The sequence below is a fragment of the Chroicocephalus ridibundus genome, chromosome 1 (genome assembly GCF_963924245.1).
Source record: "Chroicocephalus ridibundus chromosome 1, bChrRid1.1, whole genome shotgun sequence".
Classification (NCBI taxonomy): Eukaryota; Metazoa; Chordata; class Aves; order Charadriiformes; family Laridae; genus Chroicocephalus; species Chroicocephalus ridibundus.
In genome coordinates, this window is record NC_086284.1 from 32,325,587 (window position 1) to 32,342,085 (window position 16,499).

The 16,499-nt window shown below is 45.1% G+C and overlaps 1 protein-coding gene across 3 annotated transcripts in view; it reads right to left on the reverse strand.

The window, feature by feature from the left end:
• Positions 1-16,499, reverse strand: part of FAM124A (family with sequence similarity 124 member A) — a 48,564-nt gene that overhangs the window by 10,698 nt on the left and 21,367 nt on the right. For all 3 annotated transcript variants that reach the window (XM_063333763.1, XM_063333756.1, XM_063333773.1), the window contains one exon: positions 6,389-7,128. In XM_063333763.1, coding sequence (XP_063189833.1) covers positions 6,389-7,128 — 740 coding nt within the window. The remainder of the gene's footprint in view (positions 1-6,388; positions 7,129-16,499) is intronic.

A 16,499-nucleotide genomic window follows, 5' to 3' on the forward strand; every position in this document is an offset into this window, starting at 1 on the left:
CTTACTGTGCCACAAAAGATAACAGACAAGACAAAGTACCTCGGGATGAAGAAAAACAACTGAAAAATCATCTCCTGTTTGAGTTAGTGACTGATTCAGCTGTGTCCCCACCAAAACCATTCATTAGCACCAAGAAGAATCAAACACCTAAGGCACTAAAAGGAAAGGAAAAATGGAATGGAAGATTTTTAAAAACAGGAGGCTGGTGTTAGACTTAGATTCATTAAATCAGCTTAAGGCACCTCCCTTGACTGAGTCAATTTTTAATCCAAAAATCTCTCCTTTTCACCACTTTCAACAGAAAGTAAAAGCAATTTTTGCAAAGGTGCCCTTTATACATCCTCAGTTGTCCTTGATGCTCTTCTTGCCTTTCTTCCTCTTTGTGTTCAGGTCTGCTCTATCTGCACTATTAATTTAAGCGAGCTTGAAGCCCTTTTCTCACCTTCATTTTCATTCTTGCAGACCAAACTGCAAAAGCGCCCTTTCTTTGCCTGTTTTTCTCTTTCTTTTTTCCCTTCTCCGCTTCCTTGCTCCCCCTTCTCTCCTTTACTTGTACTTCACCGCAGTGACTCAAGACTGCACCTTCTTTCCTTTATTTCCCAGTGCTTGTAGTTGGTGATGCTTTTGAGTAACAGGGACAAGATGATTTAAGTGAATTTAAGACTACAAGGGCACATCATATCACCCAGTCTGACCTTGTGTTCATCATTTTACAAATCATTGAGCTATTTCTTTACTGAGCCTGCTGACACTTTAGGCAGCTGAAAGCATTTCAGTTTTCGGGAGACTAAATTGCCTTATGCTTTAGGCAGGGGCATAAGACAGAGATGCCAAAAAGCCCAAGGCCCCTAAAATGGCAGCAGACTGACTAATGCTCCTAGGCTATTTGCATGCTTTATAAGATCATATGAATGCTGGATGACCATCAAGACACCCAAATTGGAAACTAAGGGAAGGAGGAGGAACGCTGCTTGGTGTTAGAGAGACAAAAGGCAGATTCAGGTGAGGTCTGGCAGGGTTTGGTGGGTCAGCAGAAGCAAGTGCAACCATGACCACACTGACCTGTGTCCTAAACCTCTCAGCAGAAATGGAAGTGGACCCTGAGCCTCCAAGATTTGCCTCTCCCAGGCCAAGATAAGCTTGAGAGGCAAACCATTCCTTGTGCTGCAGAGGAGAGCAAAATGTTTCCCTTAGTCTCAGTTGGGGCTGGGAGAGGAAAAGGAAAAGCTTTGTCCTAATCTCAGATCTTGTAATCAGCAGCTCAGTAATACCCACCCCTGCTGCCTATATATCTAAGACAGGGTATTTTCCTCATTTCCTGAGTCATTTCACTGAGCTTCACTGAGCCTGTCTCCAGGACTCCGTAAGAAGGCACTGTCTCTGCTCCCTCCTCTCAGCCTAAAACACATTGGGTCAGTTGTGCATCATGGAAAAAATTCTCTCTGATATCTGCATTCAGCTGTCTTAAGTGTGAGGTTTGACTACAACCACACTTTTCAAGCAGAAACATACATGTTTTAAATAAGCCGAGGGAAATAAAGGCACTTTTGTTCTTCTCGTGGTCCCAGACAAAAGGGGATGAAGACACAAGTTCATGAGTCTGACAGACACCTGTATATGCTACGCTGAATAAGCAAAGAGGTTTTAAGCTATAAGCTTTTGATTCTATTCTTTTCTGCATAATATATTTGCCGATGTCTGTGTAGGCAAGTAATCTTCATGCTGCTTCCCATCTTCAGGCATTTCGCACTGCAAAGGCCTAGCACAGAATGCAGCTGGCAGACACCTGCACCCCCAGATTGACTTCTGGCAACTCCAAGGACCTATTCAACAGTAACATACCGCTCTTGTAGATAAATGACTACAGCTGACATTGTGAAACCATTAGGGGATGACTGATTATTGCTTGACCATAGATCTGGAGTCCTCATTTTGTACACCAAGCGATGGAGATATCTCCAAGGTAGCAGAGACTTCAGCTCGCAGGTAGCACAGCAGCAGCTTAATGAGACTTAACGGTTGGGTCCAGAGGCAATCTTTTCTCAGAACCAAAGCTTCAGGTAATAAACCATGTTTCCTAAATGTGATTATACCGCTTCTGAACACAAGATTACAGTTGCCCGGTATCGGTAAGAAGAACATTGGCTGATTACCTCAGCAAATAGTCTCAAAAATCTAACTAAAAGCTCTAATTAGTTAACATTTGCACTGTTATTTCAGAGATGCTCTATAAAACAACATTAGGCAGAAAATAGCCACCCCATAAACAGTATAGGGTCATTAGCACAATAATTGCCATAAAAGCCTTACAATGCCAGATTTCACTACCTTGTTTCAGGCAGGACTAGCAAAGACTCATCACAAACTACACATTTCTGGGGATTTTTATTTATCTTGGCTTTCTGGCAATGTTGTCTGCTTCTTTCTTGGTGCTGGAAGTGGTGGAGAGGGAGAGATTTTGTCAAGAAATTGGTTATTACAGGGTGAATCAGGTGCCTGAACAGAGGTTTTTTTTCCATTTTGGCATCTCCTAGGGTCTGACATCCCAGGAGGGCTACCCTGCTGTAAGTCCCGAGTCTAATCTGCCAGGAGACCTCCTCAGGGTGTTTTAGGTACCCTTTGGCATGTAAAATGCCAGTAGATCTTACGCTTAAGTCCTGAGTCACTACCTAGCTGAGATACTCATTTGCTGTCATCCACCTTCTGCCATGTCTGCATGTCACCCCTCATGCAGAGTAGCAGGAAATTCTCCCAAAATGCCGTTTTCATGTACCTTTCTACCCTATCCAAAGACATTCTTGTAATTTAAAGAAGCCACCTGTGTACTTTCTTCTCTTTGCTCACTACCCCTGCTTCCCAAACACGCGTGGCCAAGCCAGCCCATCAGTTCTTAACCTTACCTGCTTCCCACGTTGCACTGCCAGCCGCGCAAGTTCATTAGCACTTCGGCTCTCTCTGTGCGGATTATGCCCAGAGGCAGCCAGGAATTTGTGTAAGACCTATAAAACTGGCAGGATATTCAGTACACCAGTATACGGTATATTCTCAGCCACATTATTTACATATTCTTCCCAGAGCTCTTGCTTCTGGGCTTAGCCCTGGCGAAGCGCTGTGGGCATCTTCCCACAGGACGCAAACATGCTCTGAAGCCTTGCTCCTGCTAAAGCCAGCTGAAGCTTACCCTTTGCCTCAGCTGGTATATAGCTGCACCCTTGGAGCTAACTTGCCAATGTGCAAAAGCTACTGTGACAAAATAATTTTGAAGGGTTTCTTTGCAAACGAAGGAATACTTTCTGTGGTATTAAACAGACTTATCCTGCCCATGAACAACTTTATTTTCTCTTGCACTGACTTTATCTAAGCCCCTTGGTAATTGCATTTGCAAAATGGGTTAAGAACATGGATCAATCTGGCTGGCGAGCATCCAAGTCCGTGTAAGCACACCAAGAAAAACACAGACGTCACATCTTGTTAGTCTAATCACGGAGGTATATTCAAACTTCAAACAGTAAGCACTGCCTGTAATTTAACATGGATATTAACCTACAGTTTTGGGTATAATCAGTAATTCTAATGTGTAAAAAGGTGCAGTATCCATACGAAGTAAATAAAAATACTCTGATGAGTACCAACTGTTGTGCAGGCAGAAAAACACTGGGAGGTGATTGTTTGGCTTCATATAACTGGGAAGAAGTGAAAGTTATTACCAATGCTGTGGCATTGATAATATTGTTAATAGCAGCACTCCATGAGAAGTCAAAAGGTAGTCCTGTTACCTTACAAGGTAGATACTGTAATTGTTTCGAATTCAGAATGAGTTAAAAGAATATAAGGAGTCCACGGATCATCAAATCTAGTGTTTCCTAAAACCCCTGCTCCATCATATAATCCCTTTTCCTTAACTGACCATCCTGTCTTGAAATAGGGTATTAACCTGTTTGCACCTGCTGGCTGGCTGTTATGTAGTTGACCATCAATATGTATAACTGCCAACTTAAATCTATTTATCGACAGTTTTCTGTTCCTGTGCAAGAAGAGTAATTTAGTGAAACAGCCTTTTCCCATTCCTGACGTTTACCTTCTGGTATATTTTCTGAGCACAGTCAGAGCTCCCTTCCGACTTACTTTGGGTAGGCTCAGATGACCCTACTCTTCCAGTTTCCATTTGTAAGACAGTCTCTCCATTCCTCTGCATGGGGTGAGAGCCCTTCCCCATACCCATACCTCTCCGAAGTCACCTTTCTGGAGCCCAGGGCTGAAGACAGGTGAAGCCTGGGGGACCTTATGCAATGGCACAAGCACTTCCCACACTCCTTAGGGGATACTAACTCTGGTACGCACCAGAAACTGCACTTTTCTTTTCATGGCTGTGTTGCACTGGTGGTTTATAGTCATCTGAGTACAAACAGGACATTTTCCCATTGATTTAGTTGTAGCTATAGTTACAGCTATAGTATATAGTTATAGAGCTCCACTTCTGATTGTACAGACTTGTTTAAAACTTACATACCAGGACCCAGCCTTCGTGACTTTACAATAGCCTAAGTTAGATCCGAAGTCTCTATTTCCCCCCCATTTTGCACATATTAAACTTCTTTTGTGTCACCACACTTCCAGTGTGATAACTTCCATTTCTGTAACTTCATTCCCGTTTGCCATTTTGCCCTCCTGTTCAGCATCATTCTCCTCACTGAAAACAGAAATGAAAATTAATTGCGCTCAGAGGCCACGCTTAGCAGGCTTTTGCTCTTCTCTTTTGGTGCATATGGCTAAAATCTTACTCTGATTTTCTTTGCAGGGTTTACCTCAACTTGCCCTTCGGTAGAAGTCTTGCTTTACCTCTGTACTGCCTGGCACTGTTATTTCTGAAAATTTGCTGAAATCGAAAGCCTTATTTAGAAGCCCTATTATTGTAGTGGTGGTTTTTTTTCTACTCTTCCCTATAATTTCCTTGAAACCAGTGCGAGATCCGATAAACTGAAGTTATAACACATAGCAGAAACCTCCTGAAAAAGAACAAGGAAAAGGGAACGTGGGTGAGCGTGGTTGCTGTGTAAAAGTTTCGTGGCGGCTCTTGTAAGCTTAAGTTTACAAGTTATCTCAGGCTAACACAGATACGCCTACAATGCAAGCAGTAACCCTGACAATTGGTGACTACCTTGGCAGATGGGCAGGGAAGCTGAATTGCCTCCTGAGCCCTACATGTATGCTGTTCAGCTCTGGCATGGGCTGTCTCTGTGGGCAGCATCTGCAAAGTGGCGTCAAAAGGTTCCACCACCAGCTGGACGTGACTCACCAGAGCACAGATGCCCCGTGTACCTCGATTTCCAGTCCCAGGAGCTACAAACCCGGAGGCACTGTGCTGCAGGGGCTGCACATACCTCTCTGCACGCTGGGAGGTGCGTACAGTGGAAGGATGGCACCCACAACGCCCCTTCCACAGAAACAAGGCTGGGGAATTTCACAAGCTTCATGAATGCAACTCACTCTAAAAAAAAATACCCTTCTTCGAAATCTGAACAAGAGTCTTCCAAAGGTGAGGGTCTGTGCTCCTTGATCGGAATGCTAAGCAGCAATAAATACCTCTGCAGCGCAGGAACGCGCATTAACCTGGCTCTGGATTGCCACAGATACCCCCTCTGCAGGGCAGGCAGCTATTAAAAGCTTGCTGCTTTTTATCCCCTTTATCTCCCTCGGATGCGGTGTAGTGAAGCAGAGCACGCTGGTACCTTGCCCAGATATAGTGCCTACAGATGTCCTAACAAATAAACTCTCTCTCAGGACTTGGTTACGAGCACTTGAGATTTGTTCACAAAGAGAGTCTGTGGGAGTGTCTCTCTCAGGCTGCTCTTCAGGGCGCCTTTCTTTTCCTTCACCACCTCTCTCCCCATCCTGATAGTCACTGCGCAAAAGAGAGATGCAGTTTGTCACTCTGTAATGCCAGAAAATAATAAGCACCATCAGGAATTCTGCTTGTCTTCCATAAAAATCTCATAACTGAGAGCTATTTTATAAACCCCTGTCAGTTCTCTGCCCGTATTTCTTACAAAACTACACCCATCAGCCATGGGCTCATAATTCCTTCTCTCCTCATTCTTTTAAACAGCTACCTCATCTCACATCACTCTTTGCATAAACTGGGGTTGACTGATATCTGGATAGTATCATCCGCTGCTTTCCTGATTATTGTTACACACGCAGCAAGGGGTTTCAAGTTCTTTCTTTAGCAGTACTGTCCTGGCTCCTTCTCCTAGGATAGAGAAAAAAAAAAAAAACCAAAACAAAACAAAAGAAAAAGAAATCCTCCTTTTCTGGCTGCCATTGCAGGTTAAGCTTTCCTGCACAAACCCAATAAATGTGCTTCTGTTTCCCCGTGTACTGAATTTACCTGCAAAAGGATCCTGTTGCCATCGTGGTCTTCTGTCTGCCACCTGCCTTCACTGATGGGGCTGCAAGGGTTGGGCAAGAGAGGCACGAGCTGCCCCACATCTTTTACTCTGAACTCCAGCACCGCCGACTCCGTCGGCATTGGCACCTGGCCCTTCGGAAGTTTTTTTAAAGAAAACTGAATGTCTATTTCCATGTTAGAATAGACAGGAAAAACACAAAAGTCCGCTTTTTTCTGACATACCGGTCTCTTTAGTATTAGCTCGTACAATTTCAAAATGTCGACAAAGTTTTCGCTCCTGCAGTATATAGTGAAGCGGATAATTTCTTTCCCGTAGTGCACCGGGCGAATGGCCCACAGGGGAGTCTCTGGAGCCAGAGTGTAAAAATCCTGGCTGCATGGCATGTAAGGGAGGAACTTCCCGTGCACTCGCTCTGTGTGGTGGTAATGCCAAGGCGGCCGCTGGAAGGTTTTGTGGAGCTGCAAGATCGGTTCTTCTCCATATTCCTCCTGCAGAAACAGAATGATGGCAAGGGCTGGCTGAAAAACACCAGCCTTCCCCGGCTTCCTGCGCTTCTTGGGCACTCGTCTTTCTGAGACTCGAAAGAGCTGGAGGTCTGGATGGATCCAGGCTAGAAGCTTATCGATGGCTTGCTGAAGAGTCTTGGATTCACCTGGGTCTGTGATAATATGTACACTAACAAGAAATGGGTCTTGTATGCCTTCCACAGAAAGTTCACCTGAGAGTATAAAAAGAAAAAAATATCCTTTAAGATTTGTAACCGAGTTGTCAACATTTAGGCGATCCTTAAAGGAGAAACAAGTCTACTCAGTCACACTGGGCTTTTTTTCACCTCTCTCGAGCTCACCTGCAGTAAACTAAAAATAAGTTACAGAGATATAGCAACGAATAAAAAAATAATCAGAAGAGGGAGAGGTTTCATCAAGCATACCATAAGAGCTGCTGTTTCTCCTGAGGTAGCAGCCAAAAGATACGTTACCCAATGTGCATTTCTGTGTTAGAAAAGAGCTGCCCCATGCAGCTAAAAGGTAGGAAAGACAGAAACGCTGACGTAGAGCGGGGGTGAAAGGGACACTAATGATGTGCAGAATGATCAGGGTGGACAGTGTTCATCCCACCTTGTTTTAATTCGTGCCAGTTGGCTCAGGGCATGGAAACCGCACCACTGAACTCCACTCTATCACCTCGACATTGGAGTTTTCCACCTGGTTAAGAGCGTTCTGTGTCCTGGAGGCAACTGTTTTAATAAGTTAGACAAAGTTTGTAGGGAGAGGTAATATCTTTTATTAGACCAACTGATACAGTTGGGAGAAAAAACAGACAAGCCTTCAGGCACATGAGTCCTTCTTCAGGAAAAGATATTACTTGTCCTTACAAATCCTGCACTGTTTATATCTTCAGACCATCAAGAAGACTATAATACCACTGCTTCAAGGTTTTTATAAGATTAGGGAAGACTGGTAAAATCAGGAAGCACAAAAAGTTACACTTGCTCAGGGGAAAAAAGAAACCTCTAGTTAGCCCTGGGAATGTTCACAGGGGCTCTCTCTGTAGTTGTCCCCGAAAGCTCTGTGATAGCTCAGAGGCAGAGCAATGGCTGGCTGGAGGGCAGGGGAGAAACTGTCACTTCTGTTCTGCTGGAGTCACTTGCCAATAAAGGTGCATGTGAATGGGGATCCGAGGCAGTTTAATAAATTATCCAGGTAATCTGGATATTTTTGGTGAGACGGTTCCCACCATGTGGTGTTCTGAAACCGAGACCCCGAGCCTGGGCACAAAGCCTAAATGTGTGAAGCCTTAGAAAGGCTTCCCAAGCTTTTCATTGCGCAGACCACATTTAATAGGGGGATTGTCTCGCAGGCTGTTTCCCCTCCTATTGGCAATCAGTACGAATCTCTACCTCCTCCCTCCTGGCATCAGAATAACATTCCTGTGATACTTCAGCAATTGCTTTAATGGAAAAACAGTATTATACAAGTAGTGTATTTTAGTTGCCTTTCAATGCCAAATAGCTGCGAGACTCAGAGAAAAGCTAGATGCAACTGCATAGCTTTCCGGAGATGACCAGTAAACATACCGTCAGCTTCAATTTAGAAGCTGCAGAAAGATACGGTATACAGAGCAAACAGCAAGCATGCATTTTGCCTAGGGGAGACACAGAAAAATCAAGTAAATCATCAAAAATACAATTACAGCAGAGTTCTCATATCTCTGCATGAAATGGGTGAGGTGGAGTGACTTTGTCAGATGGTTAATGGAAGAAAAAAATTGGAGCAAAAAAAAAATAAACCTGTGTCAGTATATGGCGAGAGGCTTTGCTGTGGCAGTTGTTACTGGTAGGTAATTCTCGGAGATATCCCCTGTGGATAGTCACAGTGTGGGAGAAAGACACAGGGGGTGTGGGGGGAGGTCCTCTCGTGGTCCTTTGCACAGGACAGCAGGGAAAACAAATTGCAGAGGACAGTGATCTAATAAAACCAGAAAGAAAGTAATCGCCATAGCTACGCAGTCATTCATTTTCTAAGACTGGAATAGAAGATGTTCAGCTCTTTTCTCCCTCCGTTTCCTTTGTTACACAAATGCTATCAAAGCCTGCAACAAGTGACAGGCTTGATGTTTATGCATATAAATGACCGCAGCTCTGAAAGAAGCCTGGGCACAACAAGGCGAAGCAAAGAGCCATCGTTCCTGCTGGCTTCTTGCTCTGCATTGAAAAAAAAAATAAAATAAAAAAATCCCTGAGCATGGCTTTTCTGCCCTCCTGTTGCTCAGCATGGTGCACCGACACTGAATGGCTGAAGGATTTTTCAAAAGTGGAGCCTTGCGGGAGCCAGCCCCAGCATTAGTATTCTGCAGCCATCGCTGCCCGTGCCCATCAGCGCCAGATGCTCGCAGAGCCCGCCTCAGAAGACCACCAAAGCACGGCACAAAGCCATCGTTAGGAGCTAGGAGCAGAGCAAATCACCTTTTTTTTTTTTTTTTTTTTTTTTTCCTTCCCAGCTAGAAGCAGCTACGTTGAAGGGGGGAAAGTGTAACAAATCAGTATAGAAAGAGCATCAGTATCTAATTTATGTTAGCAGGGATGCTTTTGCTGCAGCGCTTTTACACCTTTCATTATGTGGCTTCTGTGCTTATAAAACATCAGCCCTTTCTGTTCTGGGAGGTAAAAAGAGAAACATAAGAAAAGCAGAAATATGAGGCAAGGAGCTAAGAGAAACTTCCCCTCAACTGAGGATAAGCCCCAAATTGTTTCTATGTTACTAACAAGTCTTTTTGCTTCAACTGACAAGGAAGGGGGGAAACGACACCATTTCTCATGACACAGTTCAATTTGCCCTCGGCAAATTGTCACAGAAGCAAACGAAAGCTCTGCATATTTATTAGCCTTCCTGTGTTACTAGTTAATCCCACAGAAAATATCAAAATGCTGAGGCATCTATTTGAAAATAAGCTCCACAGTTCTCACAGCTATTACTTTTTCTTTTTTCTTTCCTAGGACAGAAGGGGATGAGTTCTCTTTGAGTTGGCAAAGCACTAACATTGCTAAGGGGTAATTACTACCAGGATTGAAAGAGTATTTTACAATTCTAAACTTTTTACTCCTCTGTTAGGTAGTATAAACCACCCATGAGAGGTTAAAGTAAACAGTCAGCCCAAATGCTGTGGGGCTGTTGCACTTGATGTCCTAAAGCTGGGAGCTGACGGTGGCCTGATATTTTATGCTTGAGCTTTGGATGGGTCCTTCTCTACGTATTATCTTTATTTTGTTGCCGAGAGGAGAAAAAAAGAATGTCCTGCAAAGCAGAACGGCACTCTTGCCCTGTGGTTCTTCCTCCCCTCCTCTTGCTGCCCAGAAACCGGGATCTTTTCATCAGAAAGACAATCTGACAGAAAGCAGTGGGTGCTGTCACATCTGCCTGGGCCAGCTGACTCATTTTTGGTATGACTTCACTGAAATCCAAGCTGCCTTGTTTTGGGGACTGCCAGGACAGGTATACCTCTCTGTCTAGCCCAGTTGCCTACGTCCCCTGACGAGTGCACGGAGAGAGGCTGCCGCCTCTGAAAAACCTGTGGAGGATGATCTTGCCTTCCTAATTTCTTTCCTGCCCCCTCACTCTGTAGGTGCCTGCAAGAGGACAACCCTCTTGGCATCCAGAGCTGCCCAGCCCTCCCCCAGCCAGAGGTGCCTAGCAGGTTGGCTATGACAACAGTGGCGATCCAATGACACAAAGACCCATGGGTGAAGCGGGAAGCAATGGGTTAAGTGCTCTGATGCCTTGGCGTGGAGGGTGGGGAGGCAGCCACCACCCCTGAGAGGTACCACAAAGACTCAGGTATCTGGTAACACCATCCTTGCTGCAGCTGGCCAGGAAGGCAGGGCTCCTGGCCCAACGCAGGCACAAGCGGGTGTAACTTCAGGTCAGCAACCCTAGCAGCTGGGAAGCAGCAGGGGTCACCTGGAGGTACAGGGAACTGGAGCTACAAGTCCTTCTCCCTGGGGTATGCATGCATTTTAAATTAAACCCCACAAGAGGTGAAATGTCCCTAGAAGAAATGAGCAGAGTTTTCTCCCATGCCACCTGAATAACCCTACATCAGAGAAGTCTCCCACCTGTGTTTGCTTTTTGACCTCAGGATTCATGCACACCTGGCTCCAGCAGAATGGTTACTGGGTTATCTGGACACGACCTGGCAGGATGGTCCTTCTTTTACACTGCGAGAGGCCCAGGTTCATTCCCCTTGGAGCTGCCCTTCATGAGGACCTGTCCCTTCTCGGGGCAGTGCTCCAACCACTTCTTTTATTTCAGGAGAAGTCCCCATGTTCAGCAGTCTTGATGATGTCTGATTTTCCAGGCTTCTCCAGTGGACAGGGCTGAAAACCCTTTACTGTGAGGGTGGTGAGGCACTGGAACAGGTTGCCCAGAGAAGCTGTGGATGCCGCATCCCTGGAAGTGTTCAAGGCCAGGCTGGATGGGGCTTTGAACAGCCTGGTCTAGTGGGAGGTGTCCCTGCCCATGGCAGGGGGGTTGGAACTAGATGATCTTTAAGGTCACTTCCAACCCAAACCATTCTGTGAAATCCACTGACTGCCTAAAACCAGCCCATAGCAGAGCTTAGGAAGGAGATAATTACTTGTCTCCCTGAAATGCCTCTCCTAACCCTCTGTTGATGAATCAAGATATGGACCTAAGGACCTCTCAGACCCACCAGGAGATATTTAATGAAGAGTTACCTATAGGGATAGGCAAACCTGGTAAGTATGTGAGCTAGGATGGAGTCTATGGCAAAGAGGGATATTAAGCAGACTGGATCCCAGCCCCAGTTTGTGCCTGGGAAAGTGCATTTCCAAATTGTGGCAGATATTTTCAATTTTCTAGCCACCTACAAGAAACTCAGAGGAAGTACTCAACCTACAAATACTGGACATAAATATTTTTCTTTTAGCTGACCCACAATATTGCATTGAGAATCAACATCACAGAATCACAGAATCTTCAGAGTTGGAAGGGACCTCTAGAGATCATCTAGTCCAACTCCCCTGCTGAAGCAGGATTGCCCAGAGCACATTACTCAGGACTGCATCCAAGCGGGTCTTGAAAATCTCCAGAGAAGGGGACTCCACAACCTCCCTGGGCAGCCTGTTCCTGTGCTTTGTCACCCTCACCGTAAAGAAGTTTTTTCTCATACTTGATCGGAACTTCCTATGTTCCAACTTGTGCTCATTGCCCCTCGTCCTGTCACTGGGAACCAATGAAAAGAGTCTGGCACCATCCTCCTTCAACCCACCCTTTAGATACTTGTATGCCATAATAAGGTCTCCCCTCAGCCTTCTCTTCTCCAGGCTAAAGAGTCCCAGCTCTTTCAGCCTTTCCTCATAAGGGAGATGCTCCAGTCCCTCAATCACCTTCGTTGCGCTTTGCTGGACTCGCTCCAGCAGTTCCCTGTCCCTCTTGAACTGGGGAGCCCAAAACTGGACACAGTACTCCAGTTGTGGCCTCACCAGTGCAGAGTAGAGGGGGGGAATGACCTCCTTTGACCTACTGGCCACAGTCTTCCCTATTCAGCCCAGGATTCCATTGGCCTTTTTGGCAACAAGGGCACATTGCTGGCTCATGGATAATGAAACATAAACACCGGAACACAAACTCCCATTTTCCCACTGCAGCATGCTGCTTTACGGGAACGCCTGAACCTCTCGGGCACTGCACAGATTCGTTTCCTTTATCGCTACATCAGGCAGTAAGATTTCACATTTTGTTCTGACCAAATTGCATGATGCCCTACAGGAGATGTAAATCAGGCAATGGGAGAGGGTCAGAGCAAAGACGCCAAGCTCTTGAACTGCAGCTCCCATCGAGCGGTACTTCATTTCATTATCAGGAAATAATTGCTATCAGGAGGTAATGAAATAATTCAAAACTGAACATTACAGATCAGCATATTTTGTTCATTGCTAATTAAATCAAAATATTTCAACTGTGGGAATGAAAAAAAAAATCACTGCATAAATAGTGTCAGAAAAAAACCCAACACACTATATTTCCTAATTGAAACTTCCTGGGATTTCTCTTGCACAGAAAATGTCAATATTTCCCTATTTCAAGCCCATTCCAAAACACAAGGAAATGTCAAAATGGTAGCACTTCTCTCTGAACAGGACCTTCACATTTTATCTGAGTTCAAGGCAAGACTGATTGTTTTACGTGTATTAATTAAAAGGCTCATGGGCAGACACAAAGACAGAGGCAATTTTCATAAACAAGGAGCATCGCTTTATGGGCAGCCGCAACAGAAGTGTTATACTGGACACCCCTGGCAGCAGAACCCACTGCTAGGTCGTGCTTTGATGAATTATGCAGCGTCAATAATCTTTTGAACAAGCAGGATGTGACAGATTCACCAGCTCCTCCATTCTCCTTCCCTGCTGCTTAATAGCATCTGACAAATGCAGGGCTGCAGGATAACGTGCTTCTCAGGGCGCCCTGCTTTGCGCACCACCTCAAACTCATGAAGGATGCTCAGAAGCAATAGGAAAGGCGATATTCTGCACAGCATAGCGACAAGCGGAGAAACCTCTGTCACGCTCCCATCAGAGCAGCATTTTCCTGCGGAGCTGCAGTTGAACGTTCCCTAATGGAGATAACGGTGCCAGGACGCTCGCTCCTCCAACCGTACTAAGGCAGTATAGACAATGCACAGCAGACCAGCGTACTGACAAGCATGGCAAAATGATCAATCTGCTCCTCCAGATGGGCACATGATACGGGCTCTCTGTGCTGTTATCCAGTCACTGTAGAACCAAAAAAGAAAAAAAAAAGTACTGATCAAAAAAAAAAAAAGATGGAAAATGAAGATCAATATCTTCCTGATGGAGATAAAAAGCTTTCTCTGGTACATTAATATGAACCGTCTTACGAGGTGTCATTGCCCTTCATGTACAGCATGCAGCCAACCCTGCAGGAATGAATCTTATCTAAAAGTGACGCTTAATGCCCACAGAGGCCCTGCATGATCAAGTAAAAGCAACGGCAGATCTCATCATGTGGTACCTTTGCTGTTGGTTGGTGCAGCAATTGCTGAAACTCCCCACTGTGTTAAAGCCCCCAGTGAATTCTCACCCCCCTTCACTAGCTACATTCCCCTGACCTGCCTAAGGGTAACCCTTCATGATCAACTTAAGCTGCTGTTGAAAGAGGCCATCTCCCATCCTTCACCTCTCCATGTACTCCTGCCCACTCCCTTAGGTTGGCCTGGGTACTTTTGTAGCGACACATCTTAAGTTGATCACACAACTTCACCCTGACACTCGCTCTCCTGTTTGCAGTCATATGGTCTATGGTGCCAAGATCACCACCTTGCCTTGCCTTCAGAACCATATGACCTTCATCTTCTTCATAGGAAACACAACTATTGCGGCCCAGAGCCATCCCATGGAAAGGGAGGTACCCAACAGATGGCTGTCCTGGGCTTCTTTTGTAGTCCATAGTGAGAGACAGAATCAAACCTCAGATAAGGCCCATCACTCTCCACTGTCCACAAGCGTAGTGGGAACCAAGGAACTCCACTTCCAACTTAGGTGCCTCAGCTATGCAACTAAAATTGGAGGGAAAGTTTGTGGGCCTATATGCTTATCTTGAAGATCATTCTTGTTCTAGTATCTTACCTTGTTCTACCACTTTGTCAACAGATGAGGTGTGCTTTTGTGACAAGCATTATGGAAGAAATGCTCTTGAACTATGTGATTGTCACATTTTCCGTTACATCCTCCAAAACCAACTTCCTTGACTCCTTTAGTCAGGCTGCTGACTGCTCATAGCAAGGCGAAGAGTCAGGGACTCCTTGGGTCACAGATATACTCTCAGCCCCTATTTCCCTCATCTCCTCATTCACACTACTGCAGCTTTCTCACTTATCCCCCAACCACCTGGCAGAGAAGACGCAGTTCACACTTGGTATAAAGGTATGTCTGTGTTGCCTGTGGGCTGACCGTCCAGCTGTAGGTTAGGAAAAGAGGTAACTTGAACTCACATGACAGCCTTTCTTCTCCATGGAGACAAAATTTTGTCCCACTGCCTTTCATCCAGTTCCAACGATATCTGTGAGAAGTCAGTGTCTCTGTGAAGAATGATGGCACATGTTGACATCATGTTTCCCTTCAAAAACAGGCTAAAAAGAAAGGGATGGGAGTGCCACATTGAGTTTCTGGCTGTGTAATCCCATGTCCCCGACACTACAGCCTTCTCCTTGCTGTGTCTGTGTGCTCTACGTAGGCTTTACCGAGCCTGTAGGCATGTCAAAGCAGAGGCTGTGCTTTACTCTATATTAAGCACCCAGCAAAGTGAGACTCTCAACTCTGAGAAGAAGGTCTATGGGATCTTCACACAGACAAACTGCAGGAACCCATAGTGGGTGTTTCCATACCATGGTTACAAGCAAGAAAACTTCCTGGCAGTTCCTCAGAACCCCTCTCCAAGATAAGGATTTTTCTGCCAATGCTGTGATCTTCTCCATGAGCTCTTTACTCTTGCTGCATGATGCTCATGAAACATGGTGTTCTCCTCCCCCAAAATATGCTGCTGACATCATCTGTTACATTGGCAACAGCAGTGTTAGAAATAATCAGAATTTCAATTTAAGAAAAAATAATCCAAATCATCTACTTATTCTCCGGAGATCACTGAAGTCTTGCTTCAATACTCTCCTCAACCACAGATTCAGCTACTAACTTGCTGAAAAGCAAGACCCCCAAAATGCTGGTGTACTCGCACACCTTCAGGGACATTCTCCTGGATGTCAGCTGTTGTCATTTCCCTTCTTCCCTTCCCTCCCACACAGTTCACCACAATTCAAGAGCTGTCTTGGAGTCTCGGTCTGCAGATGTGTCCATGCCATAAAACAGATTCACATGATTTGGCATCTTCAAACTGTGTTCACTGACTTGGATGTCTTCACTCAAAAGCCACAATCTACCTATTTGCCCATCTAGGAGCTCAAATGGCTTCATCACATAAAGATTAATTTTCACAGGAGACCCAATACCCATAAGAGAAACGGCAAGGAAACTTTTTCTTGATACCTTGAAAAGTATTCCTGATCTGTGGAAAACAGCTGGCAATGGTCATCCCGTGTCTTTCAGAAACACACAAGAAGAACCACTAATCAGAAACCCCTGCGTGGGGAACTGAAGCACAATGGTGAGCTGCTGCTCGCAGGGTTTGCCCCAGTGAGTTTGGTGATGCTACTGGCACAAATGAGCCTGGACCACCAGAGTAAGGCATGGGACTTTATGTACCAGCCTATATTGCTGCCAAGTTCTGTCCAGTGGAGAAACGCAGGGAAGGTGCAGGAATTATTAATGCTCAACTATTACATTAATTTGTTTTATTATTTTATACTGTATGTAGAATTAATAAAAAAAGAGTCACCTCGCTTTCTAGGTGGCTAGTGAAGGGAAGAGGGCCTGAAATTGAAACACAGAAAGAGCAGTATTCCAAATGGCTGTAGATTTCCACTTTAGAGGAGTTCAGCTTTGCAAAGATGCACGTCCTTCCCAATCATAAAATTTTCTTAAGGAAAGATACGGATCGT